Here is a 17264-nt window from a genome sequence, read left to right as displayed (position 1 = left end):
TCATCAATAAAATACTCTTAATAATTATAAATGTTACTATCAATTATATTAATAATCAATCTTAGTAATAATAATTTATTTGTTTCAATTATTATTATTATTATTATTATATATATGTATCAATAATTTAAATAATTAACGCGTTTGAAAAGAATAATATATATTAATATATCCGGAGAGAGGGTTGTATCTCGCCCCAATATGTATAAGACAAAATCGCTACGGCTTAGCGATAATAGTCAATCGTCGCTACAGGTACAGAGGTTGGTTCATTACATAATTAATAATTAATAATTAATAATTAATAATTAATAAATACGTGTAGATTAATAATAATACACTGTAAAAAATTTACGGAGTTGATCATATTTTACTTGTTAAATATTCCGGAAAGAATTTAATTTATATTATTAATAAAAAAAATTTTGCCAAGTAAATTCTGTATTTTTAATAAAAATAATAAATGGTTATTTAAAATTTGTTTCAGCAAAATTTCTAATCACTTCCGATTTTTTACAGTGTAATAATAAATAAATAAATTAACCAAGTAAAAATTAATTAATTAAAGTTACTTTGTTGATGTTTATTTATTATTATTATTTTTTTTTTTTTTTTGTTCTAATTTAAAAATCACAAATTATTTGTAAAATAATAATAATAATAGCCGGTGGATAATTTCAAGTACGTAAGACTACGAAATGGATTTCTTGGATTTAGACTTACTGGTCGGTATGCCAGGAGGAACAGCGCCACCTATTATCTCAGTGGTGTCCTCCGCAGGACTTGGCGGTCCGCTACCGATTCTAGCGGCTCTGCGAAAAATATCACTGTTTACGAATCTTGGATAAGAGTCGCGATGCATCAGAGTGTAGATCTGGAGTTGGGCTTCATCGAATGTGTGGGGTGTCGGCTCAATCATATTTCTATTGACAATTTCACGTACACGTGAATCTAAACTAACCTAGATGGTAACAAAATTTCATTATTTATTTCGGATAAATCGATAAATAATTATTTATTATTATTGGATTATTGATCGAATAATTGGGAAAAAAAAATAAAATAAAATGTGTTGACATGATATTCAGGTCAGTTAAATTATTACCAATTAATTCATTTTTATTTTTAATAAATTTTATTGGACACAGAACATATTATGATCCAATAATTTTTATTTTTTTTTCCAAATCAAATCCAACGTTTTTTTCTATGAAAAAAAAAAAAAAAAAAAAAAAAGAAAAAAGAAAAAGACTTACCTCTTTAGGCGACAAAATCGATATGTAGTCCTCGTAAATATACCGCGCCTTTTCCTCTATTTTTTCTGGATTATTTTCACGCTTGAGTTGCTCACAGGCCAACCAAAATGCGATATTTTCTTCGCTGTACTCGCTCATGAGGAACTCGCGGAACAGTTTTCTGCCAGTAGCACTGCGCATCAGTTTATCAAATGATGATCCCCAAGATCGTACTTCATCTAGGCCACAGCATTCCGTACCAGTGCCATCTATCCCGTCCAGACTATCCAGGACATTTCCAGTTCCTGAATTAGGATCTGTGTGACCACCACCTGACCCAGAATCTGGCCCAGTTCCGCCATTTCCGCGTTTCTTTTTTGAATCTCCGGTTCCCGAAGTTCCATTTCCTGTTCCAACTACTGCCAAACTGTTGACAAAAATAATTATCATTTTTTTTTATATAGATTTTGTTTAATTTTTTAAATAAACATTTTTTTTCTCTCGGCTCGCTTCTTACCACTTATTCCTGTATCGAATGCATGGAACATAAATAAAAAATTTACGATAGTTTGATTAATCAATAAAGGTTTTTTTTTTTTTTTTTTTTTTTTTTTAATTTAATAATTTTAAACAAAAAATAACTGGAAAAAAGTTTCCATAAACTTAATATTTTAAAAGTTAGACAATACAAATGCCAGATGAGAAAAAACTATGAAAACAAAAAAGTTTTTCATTGATAAAATTTGGAGCCTAAAATTACCATAAGATCAATAGTTGGTTAGGTGCTGCTTCTGTTATTAAACCCAAATTAATAATAATATTTGTGCTCGAGGTGAAAAACTTTACCATAAAAAAATTTCACCCAGTTTGAAGTTTAAAAATAAAATTTATAAGCCGTCTGATTTTCATTGATATCAATAAAAAATTGAGCATGTACAGGTGGGAATCCCTCCACCCTTCAGAAATAAATAGAATAAAAAGCATGCGGTTAAATATTGCACAGCGCTTGCGCAATACAATAATGCTCTGTAAATAGGTCATCGAAATAAGTTACTTTTGTGATTACCCAATAAATAAATAAAATATCATTATTATTATTTAAGGTATTTAATACATCTATATGTACATATATATATTTGACTCGAAGATCGGTATTTATTGATAAAGATAGATAGTTATTATTCTAAGCCGAATACTCCCGATCCAAATTCTTGAAGAATGACTAATTTTTGATTATTACTTCTTCACAATAATATTTTAACGGTATGGGGTCTCATACCATCAGAGAAAATTTACGTGAAATTCACAATTAAAATTCATTTATCGACAATTATTGTTAGAGAAAGATGTAATTTTTTACTCAGTGTAACTTTTTCAATAACTGAAAAAATAATTCAGACAGCCCCGACCAGGACTCGAACCTGGATCTTTTGGTTACGCGCCAAATTCGGGAGTATTCGGCTTAGAATAATAACTATCTATCTTTATTATTATTATTATTATTATTATTGTTAACAAAAAGGGATAAAATATTTTAATCGACCGTATCAATATAAAACTATAATAAAAGTCTATTAAATGAAAATATTCTTCTAAAATAAACTAAAAGACCGTTTTAACGATATAAGTATTCCAACATATAACACATGTACGGCATACCATTTCAAACTGTTGTGATCCACATTGACGTAAAAACAAAACCTGGATGAATATGAATAAAAGAGATAAAAAAAGAAAAAAAGAAAAAAAACAAGTAGTGAAAAAGAATAAAGAGCAAAAAAATAACATACATAAATAAATTGAGGACAGAGGTACTGCCGAGCAAAAGAGGGAGACAAATAGTTTTATTAATGGTTATATTTCAAGAGAGAAAGAGAAAGATATTGTAGTTATAGTTAGGATTACTACACGCTAAACGCTTATATTCGGATTCGATCGAATTCCCCTTCTCATCTACATCTGTAAACGCGGATAACGCGGATAACGCACGTGTTTCTCTACTCGTGGCACATCAGCGCATGGTCCGTTGTGTTAATATTAAAAAATTAAAAACCATACCATAAATATCTCAGAAAAAGATTTTTTTTTTTAACATATTCCAAATCTGCAACAACTTTTGTTCCTAAAATTTATTTATTTGACCATTGGTTTAAACGATAAATGCCCAATTCGTTATAATCAGCCTTTTAACACTTGTTGCGGTTGATTGATTTGTAAAAAATTTCGGTAAATCAATATTCTTCGAGTTGACTATAAATTTATAAGTTGAGAGGGGAAAATAAAAATTAAAAAAAAAAAAAAACAAGTTTAAAGATAAAGGAGCGGTAATACCACGAACAACTGCAACAACACCACCAACACAAGCAGCAATTATCTTTCTTGCTCCGTCCATGGGGTGGATTTGGTCGAGGATCTTTCTGTCCTGAAGATGGTTGTTGACACTCCTGGAGAGTCTGATCAGACTGGGCTAAAGTCTGCTGTTGGGACTGAGACTGCTGCTGGTGGGATTGTTGGGGTGTCTGTTGTTGCCCTTGAGATTGGGCACGGAGACGACATCCGCTGGTGATGTTGTCACTTGTTGGATTACTGTGGCTCACGCCGATACTCATTGTTGCTGTACCAAGTCCGCTCGACATCTAAATTTATTCATTAATCGATTAATAATAAAATAAAAAATAAAAAATCAATGGTTTAAAAGTTACAGCCTATTTAATATATCCGATACTTTAAAGATCCACCAATAGTAGTAACTGGGATTTCCCATAATTATGATTACTAAAACAAAAGTATATACCTCTAACATTGCCCATCCAGGAAGCAAGCAGCGCTTGCCACCACCACTTAATGTATTCCTTAGATCCTTAGATCCTTAGATCCTTAGATCCTTAGATCCTTAGATCTTTAGATCCTTAGATTGAGAAGCACACAACTCTTGATCCTTTGTTAAGTAATTTTAGGTGCAGGCGCAGGAGGGGATGTGGGACTTTGTTAGTCCCAAACTTTTAACCTAATCCATTTGGACACCTCCAGATCTGGCCCTTGCCCCGCATGCTTCCTGCACCTATTATTCAAATTCGATCACAACTTGGAGGTTAATTTACTCCGCAAGGAGACTCAGTAGCCAGCATCCAGGCTTTCAACAAGACACCCTCTGCTACAGAATCATCATGACTCTCGAGCATTTCCCGCGTAATCACCAGCAACTACTGTTGCCACGTAAACGTTATCTTAGCCAAAAGATCACGATCAAATCTTCTGGTGAATCTCATGTTGAAATTCCACCAGGAAAACTAATAAAATAAATCTTTATCTCTATATATGGAACCAACAGCAATAACGAATTTAAAGCGTTGGCGTCAACTGCTATGCGTGAACTATATATTGTATACCAACAGCATCGACAAAAAATGGAGTGATGTTTTAGGGAGCTTGCGTGATGATGACGAACTAGCTTTAAAGCCGACCGAGTCGACACACTGGCGTATTGATTGGCGGGCGGACGACCTCACGAGGAGCGTCGTACGACCTCAGCGCACTGTTTTTTTTTTTTCTTCCCTTTGTTTTCTGAAGCACGGGCTCCTCTCTCAAATCAACAAAAATAATCTTAATAAAATCTTGTCAACTGATTGAGTTTCTGATTCAAGGTGGTATTCCTCCTTGAGGATTAATTTTGCTGGCTGGTGGATCACATTCTATGATTGTCGCGAACACTGTACTGGCCAAAATGAGCCCTTATTCCAGCACTAAAACATATTAGGGAATTAGAAGAGCTTGTTAAAATAATTTTTATTGAAAAACAAACTTGTCTTTTTTTGTATCATTAAAAATCCACCAGGTAAACTTAAAATATCAACGTTGCCTTTTAATTTTTAAAGCACTCCGGAAACGTTTATGTTGACGGCTCGACGGCTGAGCCCTTCGTACTTTCGTCAGACAAATAGACAATCCGTCTTGCGCTTAAGCTCCCCCAGTCGTAAGCGCTCGGAAATCCTCGTGATGTTGCTGACTGTTGTCGCTCGCCGACGTAGACGTCGACGTCGTCGTTCTAGTCAATATGGCGCTCTATTTATTATTATTATCATTATCATTATCATTATTATTACTATTGTAGCAATGTGTTCTTCTAAAGCTGTCCCTTTCCTGTTGGAGCGCCGGCGCAGCCAAAGCTTTTGTGTCAGAGTGTCGGGGGGGATGATTTCGAAAAAGCTAGCGGTAAGATTGATCAGATTCGAATAGCTCGACTCGTGTGTTACGATATGATAATATGTTTCAAAGCAAGTCATTTTTTTGGCTGTCGGTAAGGTTACTTTTCATTTTATTAACCTGGTCTAGGTGCTAACGCTCTCTATAGATAATTTTTCTCAATTACTTTTATTTTTATTTATTTAGATATTTATCAATTGAATTAAGTAATTACTTTTCTAATTTATAATTAAAAATATATCGAAAGTAACGAAATCTTAGATTGATTAAATACTTTTAAATATTTTTAATTTTTTCTTTTAATGATAATTGACATTTTCAATCGTTTAGAATTATTTTTTCCAATCACAAATTTATAGCTAGATTTGGATTTAAAAATGTTTTTATCATTTGATTGGTTACATAACAAATTCAAGTTTAGTTACTAGTTTTTTTATTTTTAAACAAAAAAAAAAAAAAAAAAATCGAATAATAAACATTTATTTTTAAAATTATCATATTTTACTGTTAATAATAACTAAAATTTTATTCTTTTGAAATCATTAACTATTTTATTAAAATATTAAACTTGAAATTTTTTTCTAATAAGCAAAGAATTTTTTCATTTAAAACTTAAATAAAGTTTTCGTAAAAACTTACAAATTTGATTTTCAAGAGACAAAACTCTATGAAAAATTTTAAACAAAGTTTCCAAAAAGAAATTTTCAATAATCTCAACGAAAATCCCTGAAAAATTTAAGAGAATTAGTGAAACCCAGGATTTTCCAACAAAAGTAAAAGCAAACCCTTCCAAGAATTATCATCCCATTTAGTACCTCATTTAACAAAGCACGTGTTTTCGATAATCCCAAAACAAAAAAAAAAATTCTGTTCCCATCTCTACATATACAGAAAATATAATAATAATAATAATAATAATAATAATAATAATAATAATAATAATAATAATAATAATAATAATAATAATAATAATAATAATAATAATATAGTCATTGAATGTGAAGAGTATGCGTTGGCGTAGTCGACGTCAGAACCAGACATACGATTGAAGAGTGTCCATAGTGGGTAGTAGTAGGTAGTAGGTAGTGGGTAGTGGGTAGTGGGAGTGAGGATTAGGGTCTAGTCCCTCTACCTTTCGCCTTCTTTTTCTCAAAGGATCCAACTTGTACTTCTCATAAGACACATACACACAGGACAGACAGAGACTCACACTAAAGACTAAAATTTCCAAGTACAAGTCCAAGTGAGGATCCAAGAAATCGAGCAAGGGACAGCAGACCTAGGCCTTGGGAGGGTAAGGGGTAGGGGGTAGGGATCGAAGAACGTTTCACGTTGTGTAGGTATAGGTATGCGTGCGCACATCACCAACACTAAACACTCTCAGTGAGTATTTTGTGTGTTGAGCATGCTGATGCTCATCTACTAATCTTGCTTTTATCCAAGTAGTAGAATTAAATCCAAGTCCTACATATCCTACATATCTTACATTGCTGAATGACTCCTGAAGAGGGTAGGTGGTGAAGGTTCGTTGGGACATTTTCAACTGCAACTACATATACAACTACATCTACACACAATTATATAGACAAATTTATATATAAATACCAACACAGAAAGAAGTTACCTCACCTCAGCCCCCCTCATCCGCTCAACCATTTTGGTGGCTCCCTACCCCAGTCGAAACCTCACTCCTAATGTAAGGGGAAAGTCGTCCCCTGGTCTATCTACCCTTCTCGTCCCTCGGGTCTCACCCCCTCCAGCCACCCACAAAACCACCCGGCCCACCCACTTGCCACCCGACTGCCGTCGAGGAAACAACCTGCAACTCCTAACCGGCTTTCTCTAATTTTTATAACTTTACAAATCGTATATTTATTAATATTAATAATATTCAACCCTGTTTTGTTTAATCATCATTATCAACATCATCAACCTTGTCAACAGGACATTCCTTTTATTTTGGATTACAGTGATCAGAAGCAATCACCTCGTCGAAACTGACTGAAGTTGTTCCTGAAAAATAAACAGGGTAAGTTTATCTTCATTCCACTCTTATTCGTCACACTATATTATATTTGTTAGCATCCAGCACACTGCGCCTAACCACCCACGACCCCCTCCACACCACTATTGCCGTTTTACATTTTTTTTTTTTATCTTTTTTCTTTATTTTTTTTTTTTTTTTTTAACACGCATGCATAATAATTTAAATATTAATAATAGCCATACTAATTAATATTTGATACCTGCACTTTTAAATAATAATATAACTTGATAATTCGGTCGTTATTTTAGGTTATATTTACATTATATATATTATTTTCTTTCAATGACCCAGCTAGGCTGATTCGGCGCTTACGTTTGAGGTTACTGACGCCATTTTATAATAGCTGTTTTTCATCAAGACGTTAAAATTTTTGATTCCGGTTGACAAAATACAGAAAATTATGAGAATAAAATAATTTTGCGGATATTTAAAATATTTTGCACGCTGTATTACCATCTCCGTCGATTAACAATTCTTTTTACGGAAATGATTCTGCGCATGCGCCGTATCGGGTTTTTTTTTTTCTTTTTTTCTTTTTTTTTTTTCCCCTGTGATAATTTGTGGTGATTATAATATATGTTTATTTTTTTGATATTTAATCAAACTGATGACTGAAATGTTGATGATTTTTTCAGTTTTTTTTTTTTTGGATTATCTGGTGAATATGATATTGAGAATGAATAGTTTTTTGGGATCTATTGATTTTCCCCTCCAGTTTGATCGGTCTTTGTCTTTCTGCATGACATAACCGCTCACACATGAGAGCGTCTGTGTTTTACATTACACTAGGCGTCAGAGTGTGATGTTTAAAAAGACAAGTCGTAGTATCACTTTACTTTGATGGCATAGTTTTAGAGTATGCTATTTTCAAGAACTATTATTGTACTTGTTGGATATTTTGTACATGAATTTATGTATGTATGTATGGATGAAACAGATGCTTTAGTGCATGAAGCATGAGGCATGAGCAGGCATGAGTTTACGATGCTATAAAGGCCTTGTAACACGCGTGCGTAGACAAAACAAAGAAATCAAGTATAGATATGTTGATTTATTGATGATTGTACGAGTTGTTAGGAAATCAATATTGCGGATTCTGTTTGTTTTGTTGTTTGATGCGTTTTTCAGTATTTTTTGTTTTGTCCGCAGGCGGTATTGCTGTTTTATTATTTAATTTTTTCGGTCCATTAATTTAATTCAGAAAAATAATATTAAGAATTATTTTTTTTAAATTTAAAGTAAACAAAAATTTTTCATTAAAATCTTAAACTTGAAAATTATAATAATTTTCAACAGTAATTTTTTAATAAAAATTAATAAATTTAGAGAAAATTTTTATTTACGGAAAGCCGAAAAATATTTAAAATAATGAAATTTATTGAAAATTTAATTTTCTAAAAATTAATCTGCTTTGATTAAATTTATAAAAAAAAAAATCACTTGACAAACTATTAAACGATTCTAAAACACAAGTTACTAATGAATGTTTTTTTTTTTTTTTTTATATAGATATTACATGCAATAATAAAAAATGGAGAGCGGTGCAATTGGAATTGGTCGACTTGACTGCTATGAAGATATGTTTAAAGAAATAACCCGTAAATTATACGGGGATGATCCTGACCACAGAAGTAATTATTTATCTCCATAATTATAATATTCAATAAATTAATGATAAAATGTCAAAAATTTTTGAATATGATATTAAAAAGTAATAAAAATAATAAAATAGAATGATACTAATGAATTATCAACAGCTTCCAGTGTCCAAAATGAATTTGAAGCTTCAGTGTCATATAAAACAGAAGATGACAACGGAGCTAATGATTCTGACGACGGTAATTGGACATGCGAGGATGAACCGCTGAAAGGAACAGACGGAAGTCGAATAGCTGCTTACAATCCTGGAAAAGCAACGTGGCGTTGTGATGAATGTGGTAATTATTTATAATAATAAAATTAAATTAATAAAAACAATATTAAATAATTAACTTTTAAGGAGATTGCTTATCTGGAAGTCCACGTGACATCGCTGAACATTTTATGGAGCTGCACTCATCCCGATTGCTGGATAATAGGCATCACCGAGACGGCACTAGGAAAGATTACCTCCACAGTGATCCCAAGCTTGAAGATATACTCAGTTACCTGGAAAAAGTGCGTGATAAGGCTGAAAGAATATCACCGCCTTCAAGACGCACTCAAGAAACTCAGACAATTCCTGCTGCTTTGTTACCTGTTACTTCTAATTTTCTGCTTCAAGAGTTACCTTCAACACCTCCGCAACACCTACATTCGGTAAATATAAAAATTAAAAAAAAAATAAATATATTAGATTTATCAATTGGATGTAAAAAAAAAAAAAAAAAAAATTAATAATTATTATTATTTATTACCAGAGTCCAACGATGATGACTAATTCGTCAGTGGCAACAACACTGACGAGCAGCAAACGTTACACTTGCCCGTACTGCCCTTACGGAACAGATCGTCGTGACCTGTACACTCGACATGAAAACATCCACCGGGAAGAAAAGCCTTTCCATTGCTACGTTTGCTACAAACCGTTTAATCGCGCTGACCACGTAAAGAAACACTTTTTGAGGATGCATCGTGAGCATACCTATGAATTGTCAAGGATACGTCGTAATCCGGGGTCCTCGGATCCAAAACCGCCTTTGATGCAGGACAACAGCGCTGCCAACAATAACACCAACAATAATATTAATGGAAACAATCAGAATAGCTATACTAATTACAATAATAATAAGAATTACCAGTTACCGACTAGTCAGACTAGTCAAACGAACAATAATCCGGTGGGTAATATTTATCAGACTTCGATGCCTCCTGCGGTTAATAATATTCCTGACAACAATTGTGGCAACAGAAGGATCCAGCCTACGGGTTGTAATAGTAAAAGTCATTTGAAAGCTGGCTCCAAGGGTGCTGAAAGAAGGTTTAGTTTAATGTTATTAAATTTAATTATCATCAATAGTATTATTAATTTAAAAAAATTAATTATTTTAGATACACCTGTTGCTACTGTTCCTGGAGCGGCGTCGACAATTGGTGTTTAAAGCGACATTTAAACACTCATCTTAAGCCCTTTGCATGCTCACTGTGCGAATACAAAGCAGCGAGGGCCGAAAGACTGGCGACTCATGTCCTAAAAGTCCACAACAAAAGACAGTGCTCCAGGTGTTCATTTTTGGGGGAAGATTCGGCACAGCTTCAGTTGCACCAGTTACATGTTCATCGGATCAACAATGGGAATGTAAACGCGGCCATGGTAAACAATACCAGCGTTGTAACGACTTCTACGGCGCCGGCCAACCTCCAAAATTCTTCACCTACCACGCCATGTCGCACCGATCCTATTCAGTAAGTAAAATATTTATTAATTATAATTATAAAAATAATAATAATAATAATAATAATTTTGTTAGTTTAAGTGGCGGTCGTCCTCCTCCAGGACCCCCGGTATTTCCTACTCAGTCGACAACAATAGTTCCACCACCTACGACAATACTTGGGTAAATTAAAATTTTATATTATTATTTATTAAGTTGATTTTGTATCGATTTATTTACTCAAATGTGATAAATATGCACCTTTCATTGTTTTTTTCGTTTTGTATGCGTTATAATGTTGTTTATTATTTTTATTTATCAGTTATTATCGTTATTATTATTATTATTTGTAAATTATTATTGTATTTATTCAGCATGCTTGTATTAGTTATTTTATCTTGTTGAAACAATCCATTGCAAAAATATTTTGTTTTAAATAGTTTAAGGATCATTTTTAGAATTGCGAATTTCATAATTCAAAGATTAATTAATTTTTTATTATTACACTATTGTGTTAAATATTATGTTAATTAAATTTATTTATTTTTTAACTGAGTGAATAAGATTTTTGTGTCCCATATTTTTCATAAAAAGTTTTTTTAATTTTTCTTATAAAATTTTAAAAATTTTTCTCTTACGAAATTTAAAATTTTTAAATTATTTTTTATTCAGTTTTTATTAATTCATAAATAATTAATTGTGTTCAATCAAATGGATTGTTTTCAACAAAAAATTTAAATTTTAGTAGTCGTATAAAACAGCATCATAAATTAGTAGATGAAATTATTACTAAAATAAAGAAAAAAAAATTATGACTATATCTTTAAACATTGTATACAACAGCGCCGCAGTTGTCGCGGCAACAAGATGGTAATGATAAACAACATTAAGACAACAACGATCACGTGATTACATCACGAAGATAACTAATTGATCAGGTGTGTTATCACTAGCATTAACAAACTAAGGTTATGTAGAAGAAAGTAACCAAAGAAGAAACAAAAAAAAAAAAAAAATTTTTCTACATAACCTCTATGCCTACTAATCCTTCCAAACAATCCGATATTGTTTTTACAAAAACTTTATTTATCAGGATAACTTATGGACGGAACAAAAGGAAACAAATAGCGCCGCGTAAAATTATCAAACACGAGAAATATGAACAAAGTAACGACGAGCAGGAAAACTGTTACGAAGGAAGCGAAAATGGAAATTACGAAGAAGAAGAAGAAGAAGAAGAAGATATGAGTGAAGATGCTGGGAACAAAACAAACTGTTTAGGCACAAGAAGCTTTAGGTGTTACCTTTGTCCAAACAATGCACACGCAAGAGCATTATCAACGAAACCCTATCATACAAAAGCATCATTAACGTTACATAGACTATGGTGGCACTCGCAAAATAATAATATTAACAAAAAAATTATTGTCGATAGATTTAAATGCAAGTCGGCTATGATTAACCTCTTGTGATGTTAACAATCGACATTTATAAATTTATATTGTTGTACCAATTGCTTACCAATTATAAATGTCATTTTCACAGTATGTATTGTTGCGAAGATAGTCATCTCATCATTTTTTAATAAAAAAAAAAAAGAAAAAAAAAAAAGTAACCGTGCAATGAATATTATTGGTTATGAACAAATGTATGAAGAAATATTTGTATAAGCAAACTAAACAATTAATGTGAATACTTATATATATATTTATTTTTTTTTTTTTTTTTTTCATAACTATAGTCTATAATTATTACCAGATTTTTAGAGTCATACATTTTTGTTTTAAATTTTTGTATTCATTGTTCCGTTGATATGAGGCTAGTACTTTTGAGATAATTATTTATTTTTTATTATTATTATTATTATTATTATTATTTTTAAGACTTAAATCTTGTGTTTGTAAAAACAATCTTTAATATTGTAATATTATTGTTTACGTTATTACATGAAATATATATGATGATAATAATAATAATAATAATAATTACAACAAAACTATTATATTTGAAACAAAAAATTTGTTTTTTGTATTTTAACAACTAGTTTTAACCTATTAAAAAAAACTGTTCTCTTTGTCACAAGAACAAAGTTAATATAAAAATCTATTTAAAACTTTTGTTTTAAACTTTTCCTCAAAATGGCGGCGTGTAAACATATATATATAACAATAAGCTGTTATAACCATAAATGTTTATTATTTTTAAAATTTGCGTAAGCAGTATTGTTATAATAAGAACGATGAAATCCATTTTTACATAAGCAATGTTATCATTAGAAGAACAATTAAGCAGTTATTGACGTCTTAACAAAATAAACGGTAAAGTATATAAGCGCGGATTTTGCATCAATGTGGAATCATAACCTAAACGATTTTAGGCTGAAAATATCGTAAGTAATAAAAAGTTGACAATTACAAAAAAATTTTAATTGGGTTAATTGATAAGAAATAAAAGTGTGATTAATTTGCAGACCAAGATGCGTTTTATAATTGTCTTGTTGGTTGTTGCCATGGCTATCTACGTAGCCGCTAGTAACTGTGATAGCGGATCATGTCATAGCGGTGGACTTTTGGGCGATACTTTAAAAAATGGACTCTTGAATGGTGACATCCTGAAAGGTGGAATCTTGAACAACAATGGTGGATCAGGAGGATGTGGTAATAACTGCGGCCATTCCAAGTAAGTTTTTTAGGTTATGTTTGTATTTTTTTTTTTTTTTTTTATTTTTTTTTATCGAAATTTTCCGATATATGTATATATATTTTAAATATATATTATTATTTATATATAAATTTACTTAATTATTTAATCAGAATTTTTATTCTTTGGAAAATTAAAGATATTATTTTATATTTGTTTATTATTACGTTAATCAATAATATTTTTTCAGAGGATGTTAAAATGACAGCTCAGTTCGCTCTAGATGCTGCTAAAAAATATCAGCTGCAATAATAAAGAGATATTTTTCCTGTGTTTTAATAATTAATGGCTTACGCAATGACATATACACTTTGTTACTTAATAAAAAATAAAAGTAATATTTAATGTGAAATAACAAAACAATAGTTTATTGATTTCTTCATTTAGAAAATTATAAATTATTTTTTTTAATTCTGTCAGAGAACAAAAAAAATAATCTGCATCAGTAGTTATATAGGTTAAGTTTTTTTTACTAAGAAATAATTAAATAATTAGTTTTATACGTTTAATTACGAGTTAATTAAAAAGTTTATATACTTTTGAATAAAAAATAAAAATTATCAGGTAAAGGTTAGAAAATTATTCAAAAGAATTTAACTTTAACAAAATAACACTTGAGCTGCTTGAGCATTTTCAGAAATAACCCTCGCGGTTTTTGAAATACCGTAAATTTTCGGTATTAATGCGTTTACTGTTAATTTACCGTTATAATTCTGAAATAATACACGCGGTATTTCTATGGTCATTTTGGCCAGTTTTTTTACTATAGTTATGCAGCATTTCTACCGCGTACTTTTGCTGCAAAGTTCAGAAATAATACTATAAAATAACTGTAAAACTCTAGAACTTTTACCGTAAAAAATCTATGTATTAACTATAATATAACTATAATTTTAAAATAATAAAATCGTTTTTCCTACGGTAAAAATACCAAAGATATACTATAATTTTATAATTTTGCCGCGTTTATACTGATATAATTAAAGATATAATGCTTTCTACCGTAAGATGGACGGCTGTGTTTATTACTCGGTGAGTCGTCTTATTAGGTGACTGAGTAATTAAGTATGGATAGTGTCTCTGATAGCTCAACTGGTAGAGCCTTCGGCGCGTAACTAAATTATCTGAGTTCGAATCCCGGTCTAGACTAAAAAAAATTATTAATAATAATAACAATCGAGAAATTAGTTTATCAAACTCTTAAAAATTATTCACGATAATTTATAATATTATAAAAAAAAATTTCAAGCTATTGAATAATAGTAGTAAAGCAGGATATTTTTGGTATTTTGCCGGTAATAGAAAGTAGGGATTTTCTTTTCCGGTTTTTTGCTGCAATAATGCCACAGATATACGCAGTAAATATGCGGTATATTTACGGTTCAAATGCTGTAAATATACCGTAACTTTTCTATTGTATTGCCATAAATATTCTGAATTTATTTCGTAATTTTTTCATAATAATTCGACAAAAAAACTGGCTAAAATAACTCCGTTAGTATTACGGTAAAAATACAGCATTTATATCGTATAAATACCGAATCTTTACGGCGCATTTCCAAAACCGTGAGGGAATACACACAAACGCACTTAAATAAATAATAATTAATAATTGTTGAAATAAATAAATAATTAAATTTACTTGTGTGTATTGATTAAGATTTTTAAGATAATGCCTCTGTCATTTACTTATTGTACTAAAATATACATTATGTAGTTTCTCGCTGAAAAAAAATAAATAATACTAATAAATCTACGCGCGCATAAATTTAATAGTTGCCAGTGAAATAAATAATTTATGTTTATAGCGATTTAGTTATATAATTATAAATTATTTTTACAAGGTGTTTTTTATTGATTCAGTAGGTAATTAAGTTTAATTTTAAGGACAGGATATAAATATATATATATATATATATATATATAATACCAGAGTCCACCATTATTAAATTTAATATTACTTTATTTTTTCAGATAGATTATTACAAGATGGGGATTTAATCCCGCTAACCAAATTAGGTTATGTAGTGATAGTATAATATAAAGAGTCTCATTGCAGATGTGTTGTTGAAGAAATGTTGCGGTCTCAAGTATTAAGTTTTACACCTGATGGAAAAATAAAAAATAAAAAAAAAAATTATTATCATTTTATTAAACGAAATAGCACAAATGCGCGATAATCATAATGATAACAATGATTCTGTGAATAAGTTAAAATTACCGGACGGTAAATAAATAACCGGACGAGAGAAAAAAAATATACGTGAGATTGATTTGCGTAACAATAATAATTATTATGATCAATATTTTTATCAATGATTTGATAATTGTGAATTATAATTTTAATAAGTGACTTTAGATTAGAATATATATTAACAAAATTTATAGGAAATTATAATAACCTTGCTACTAAGACTAATAATTCTAATTATTTGCTGTTGATATTATTAGAATGCTGGGACAAGGCTTCAACATTCACAGCAGCTAAGCCCCCTACCGCTTGATTGCCATCATTAATAACATTGTCACAACTGCTTTGCACGTAGACAATCATGATGACGAGCAGCATAATGGCAAATACGAAACGCATCTTGATGTTCTGTAACAAAAAAATTGTTTTAAAAAGTTTGATTTTTCTTCTTTCACAATCAGGATCATGATGATGATTATGATGATTATGATGATTATGATGATTATGAGGTTTTATTTGATAATTAAAAAAATACCTATGATTTAAATTCTGATTGAGATTTAGGTGAATTTTTGGATTGTAATTTTTGGACAGCAACGTCCAGCTTTTTATACTCGCGGTTGTTTTGTTAAGTGAGCAGTATAAACAGGTGAGCAATTTAAAAGTCCGTTTTTAAATTTCACCTGTGTTATTGTTTCAAAGACATAACTACAAACGTATATATGTTATCACAATTACAACAAAATATCCATTTAATGTATTTTTTAGGCACTCAGATTTGCATTAATCATAACAGGATAAAAATTTCCATGTGATTAGTGATTAATTATTAAATTATTTCGCAACGTTGTTATTATTTTTAGTCATCAGAAGGTAATTTTTACATTTTTATAGATGAAACGCCGCGACACTGTATTTTTTTTTACTATTTTTCATTAAAAATCCAAAAACTAAGAGAAATAACATTTATATTTAATTTTTAAATCTCAATACTTGTAACTACTGTCTTGGCTCCTTATTTAAAATTTTATGACAACTATACAGAAAATTCAAGTCCATTGATATAATCATCATTTATTAACTATATTTCAATATTATTTATTGTTAAAAAAAAAATAAGACGTAAAAATTAAATAGAAATTATTTTCATCTTAATTTTCAAAAGAAATACTATCGCTTAATTTATTTGGTCTCTTATTTGTCTGAAAAGCCTAATTAACTAATTTTTAAATCTACAAAAAGGTGTTATTCATTTTAGACCATAACTCGTAGTAGATTTTCGAGCTCCGAGTATAAAAAAGTTTTATTATTCTTATTCAGCTTCAATAGTTTAAAACTAATTTTTAATAAAAAAAAATAATCTTTAAAATATATGCAGAGACTACATAAAGTTTATAATTAAAAATTTCCTTCAATAAAATCTATAAACATTATTTTTATTTCAGTAAAATGTCTTATAATACACTTGAAAAAACATAGACGTTTTATTTTGGTTTGTACTTGACTTATCGAAATAAAACCCGATAACGAAACAT

At 30.2% G+C, this 17264-nt stretch overlaps 2 protein-coding genes and 1 long non-coding RNA gene across 9 annotated transcripts; 1 reads left to right on the top strand and 2 right to left on the bottom strand.

Annotated features, from left to right (window-relative positions):
• Positions 1 to 589: 589 nt before the first annotated feature.
• LOC123267496 (regulator of G-protein signaling 19) lies at positions 590 to 7091 on the bottom strand. 4 transcript variants are annotated; one of them, XM_044732156.1, is made up of 6 exons: positions 7068 to 7091; positions 4030 to 5297; positions 3567 to 3871; positions 1753 to 1761; positions 1257 to 1662; positions 592 to 961 (listed from the first exon to the last, which is right to left on the bottom strand). In XM_044732156.1, exons 2-6 carry the CDS (start codon positions 4036 to 4038, stop codon positions 692 to 694), a joined length of 999 nt encoding a protein of 332 aa, XP_044588091.1. In that variant the 5' UTR covers positions 4039 to 5297; positions 7068 to 7091; the 3' UTR covers positions 592 to 691. The 4 variants fall into 4 exon arrangements, with proteins under 4 accessions (XP_044588094.1, XP_044588091.1, XP_044588093.1 ...); XM_044732159.1 differs by lacking the exon at positions 7068 to 7091 and having other exon boundaries at positions 590 to 961; positions 4030 to 4101; XM_044732157.1 differs by lacking the exon at positions 7068 to 7091 and having other exon boundaries at positions 596 to 961; positions 3570 to 3871; positions 4030 to 5509.
• Positions 6449 to 13855, top strand: LOC123267481 (protein charlatan). Of its 4 annotated transcripts, XM_044732133.1 has the most exons (11): positions 6449 to 6821; positions 7409 to 7467; positions 8995 to 9116; positions 9243 to 9422; positions 9485 to 9783; positions 9885 to 10444; positions 10516 to 10869; positions 10935 to 11021; positions 11932 to 13227; positions 13309 to 13517; positions 13729 to 13855. In XM_044732133.1, the coding sequence occupies exons 3-9, from the start codon at positions 9017 to 9019 to the stop codon at positions 12308 to 12310; spliced, it is 1959 nt and encodes a 652-aa protein (XP_044588068.1). In that variant the 5' UTR covers positions 6449 to 6821; positions 7409 to 7467; positions 8995 to 9016; the 3' UTR covers positions 12311 to 13227; positions 13309 to 13517; positions 13729 to 13855. The 4 variants fall into 4 exon arrangements, with proteins under 4 accessions (XP_044588068.1, XP_044588069.1, XP_044588067.1 ...); XM_044732134.1 differs by lacking the exon at positions 6449 to 6821 and having other exon boundaries at positions 7230 to 7467; positions 9488 to 9783; XM_044732132.1 differs by lacking the exon at positions 6449 to 6821 and having other exon boundaries at positions 7231 to 7467; positions 11932 to 13231.
• A 1626-nt stretch (positions 13856 to 15481) lies between these two features.
• Positions 15482 to 16591, bottom strand: LOC123267514. Its single transcript, XR_006510060.1, has 3 exons — positions 16265 to 16591; positions 15941 to 16137; positions 15482 to 15644 (listed from the first exon to the last, which is right to left on the bottom strand). It is a non-coding gene; the product is annotated as an uncharacterized LOC123267514 (long non-coding RNA).
• Positions 16592 to 17264: the final 673 nt, after the last annotated feature.

Source organism: Cotesia glomerata, linkage group LG6, assembly GCF_020080835.1.
Source record: "Cotesia glomerata isolate CgM1 linkage group LG6, MPM_Cglom_v2.3, whole genome shotgun sequence".
In the NCBI taxonomy this organism is placed as follows: domain Eukaryota; kingdom Metazoa; phylum Arthropoda; class Insecta; order Hymenoptera; family Braconidae; genus Cotesia; species Cotesia glomerata.
This window is presented reverse-complemented; position numbering and strand designations above follow the sequence as displayed.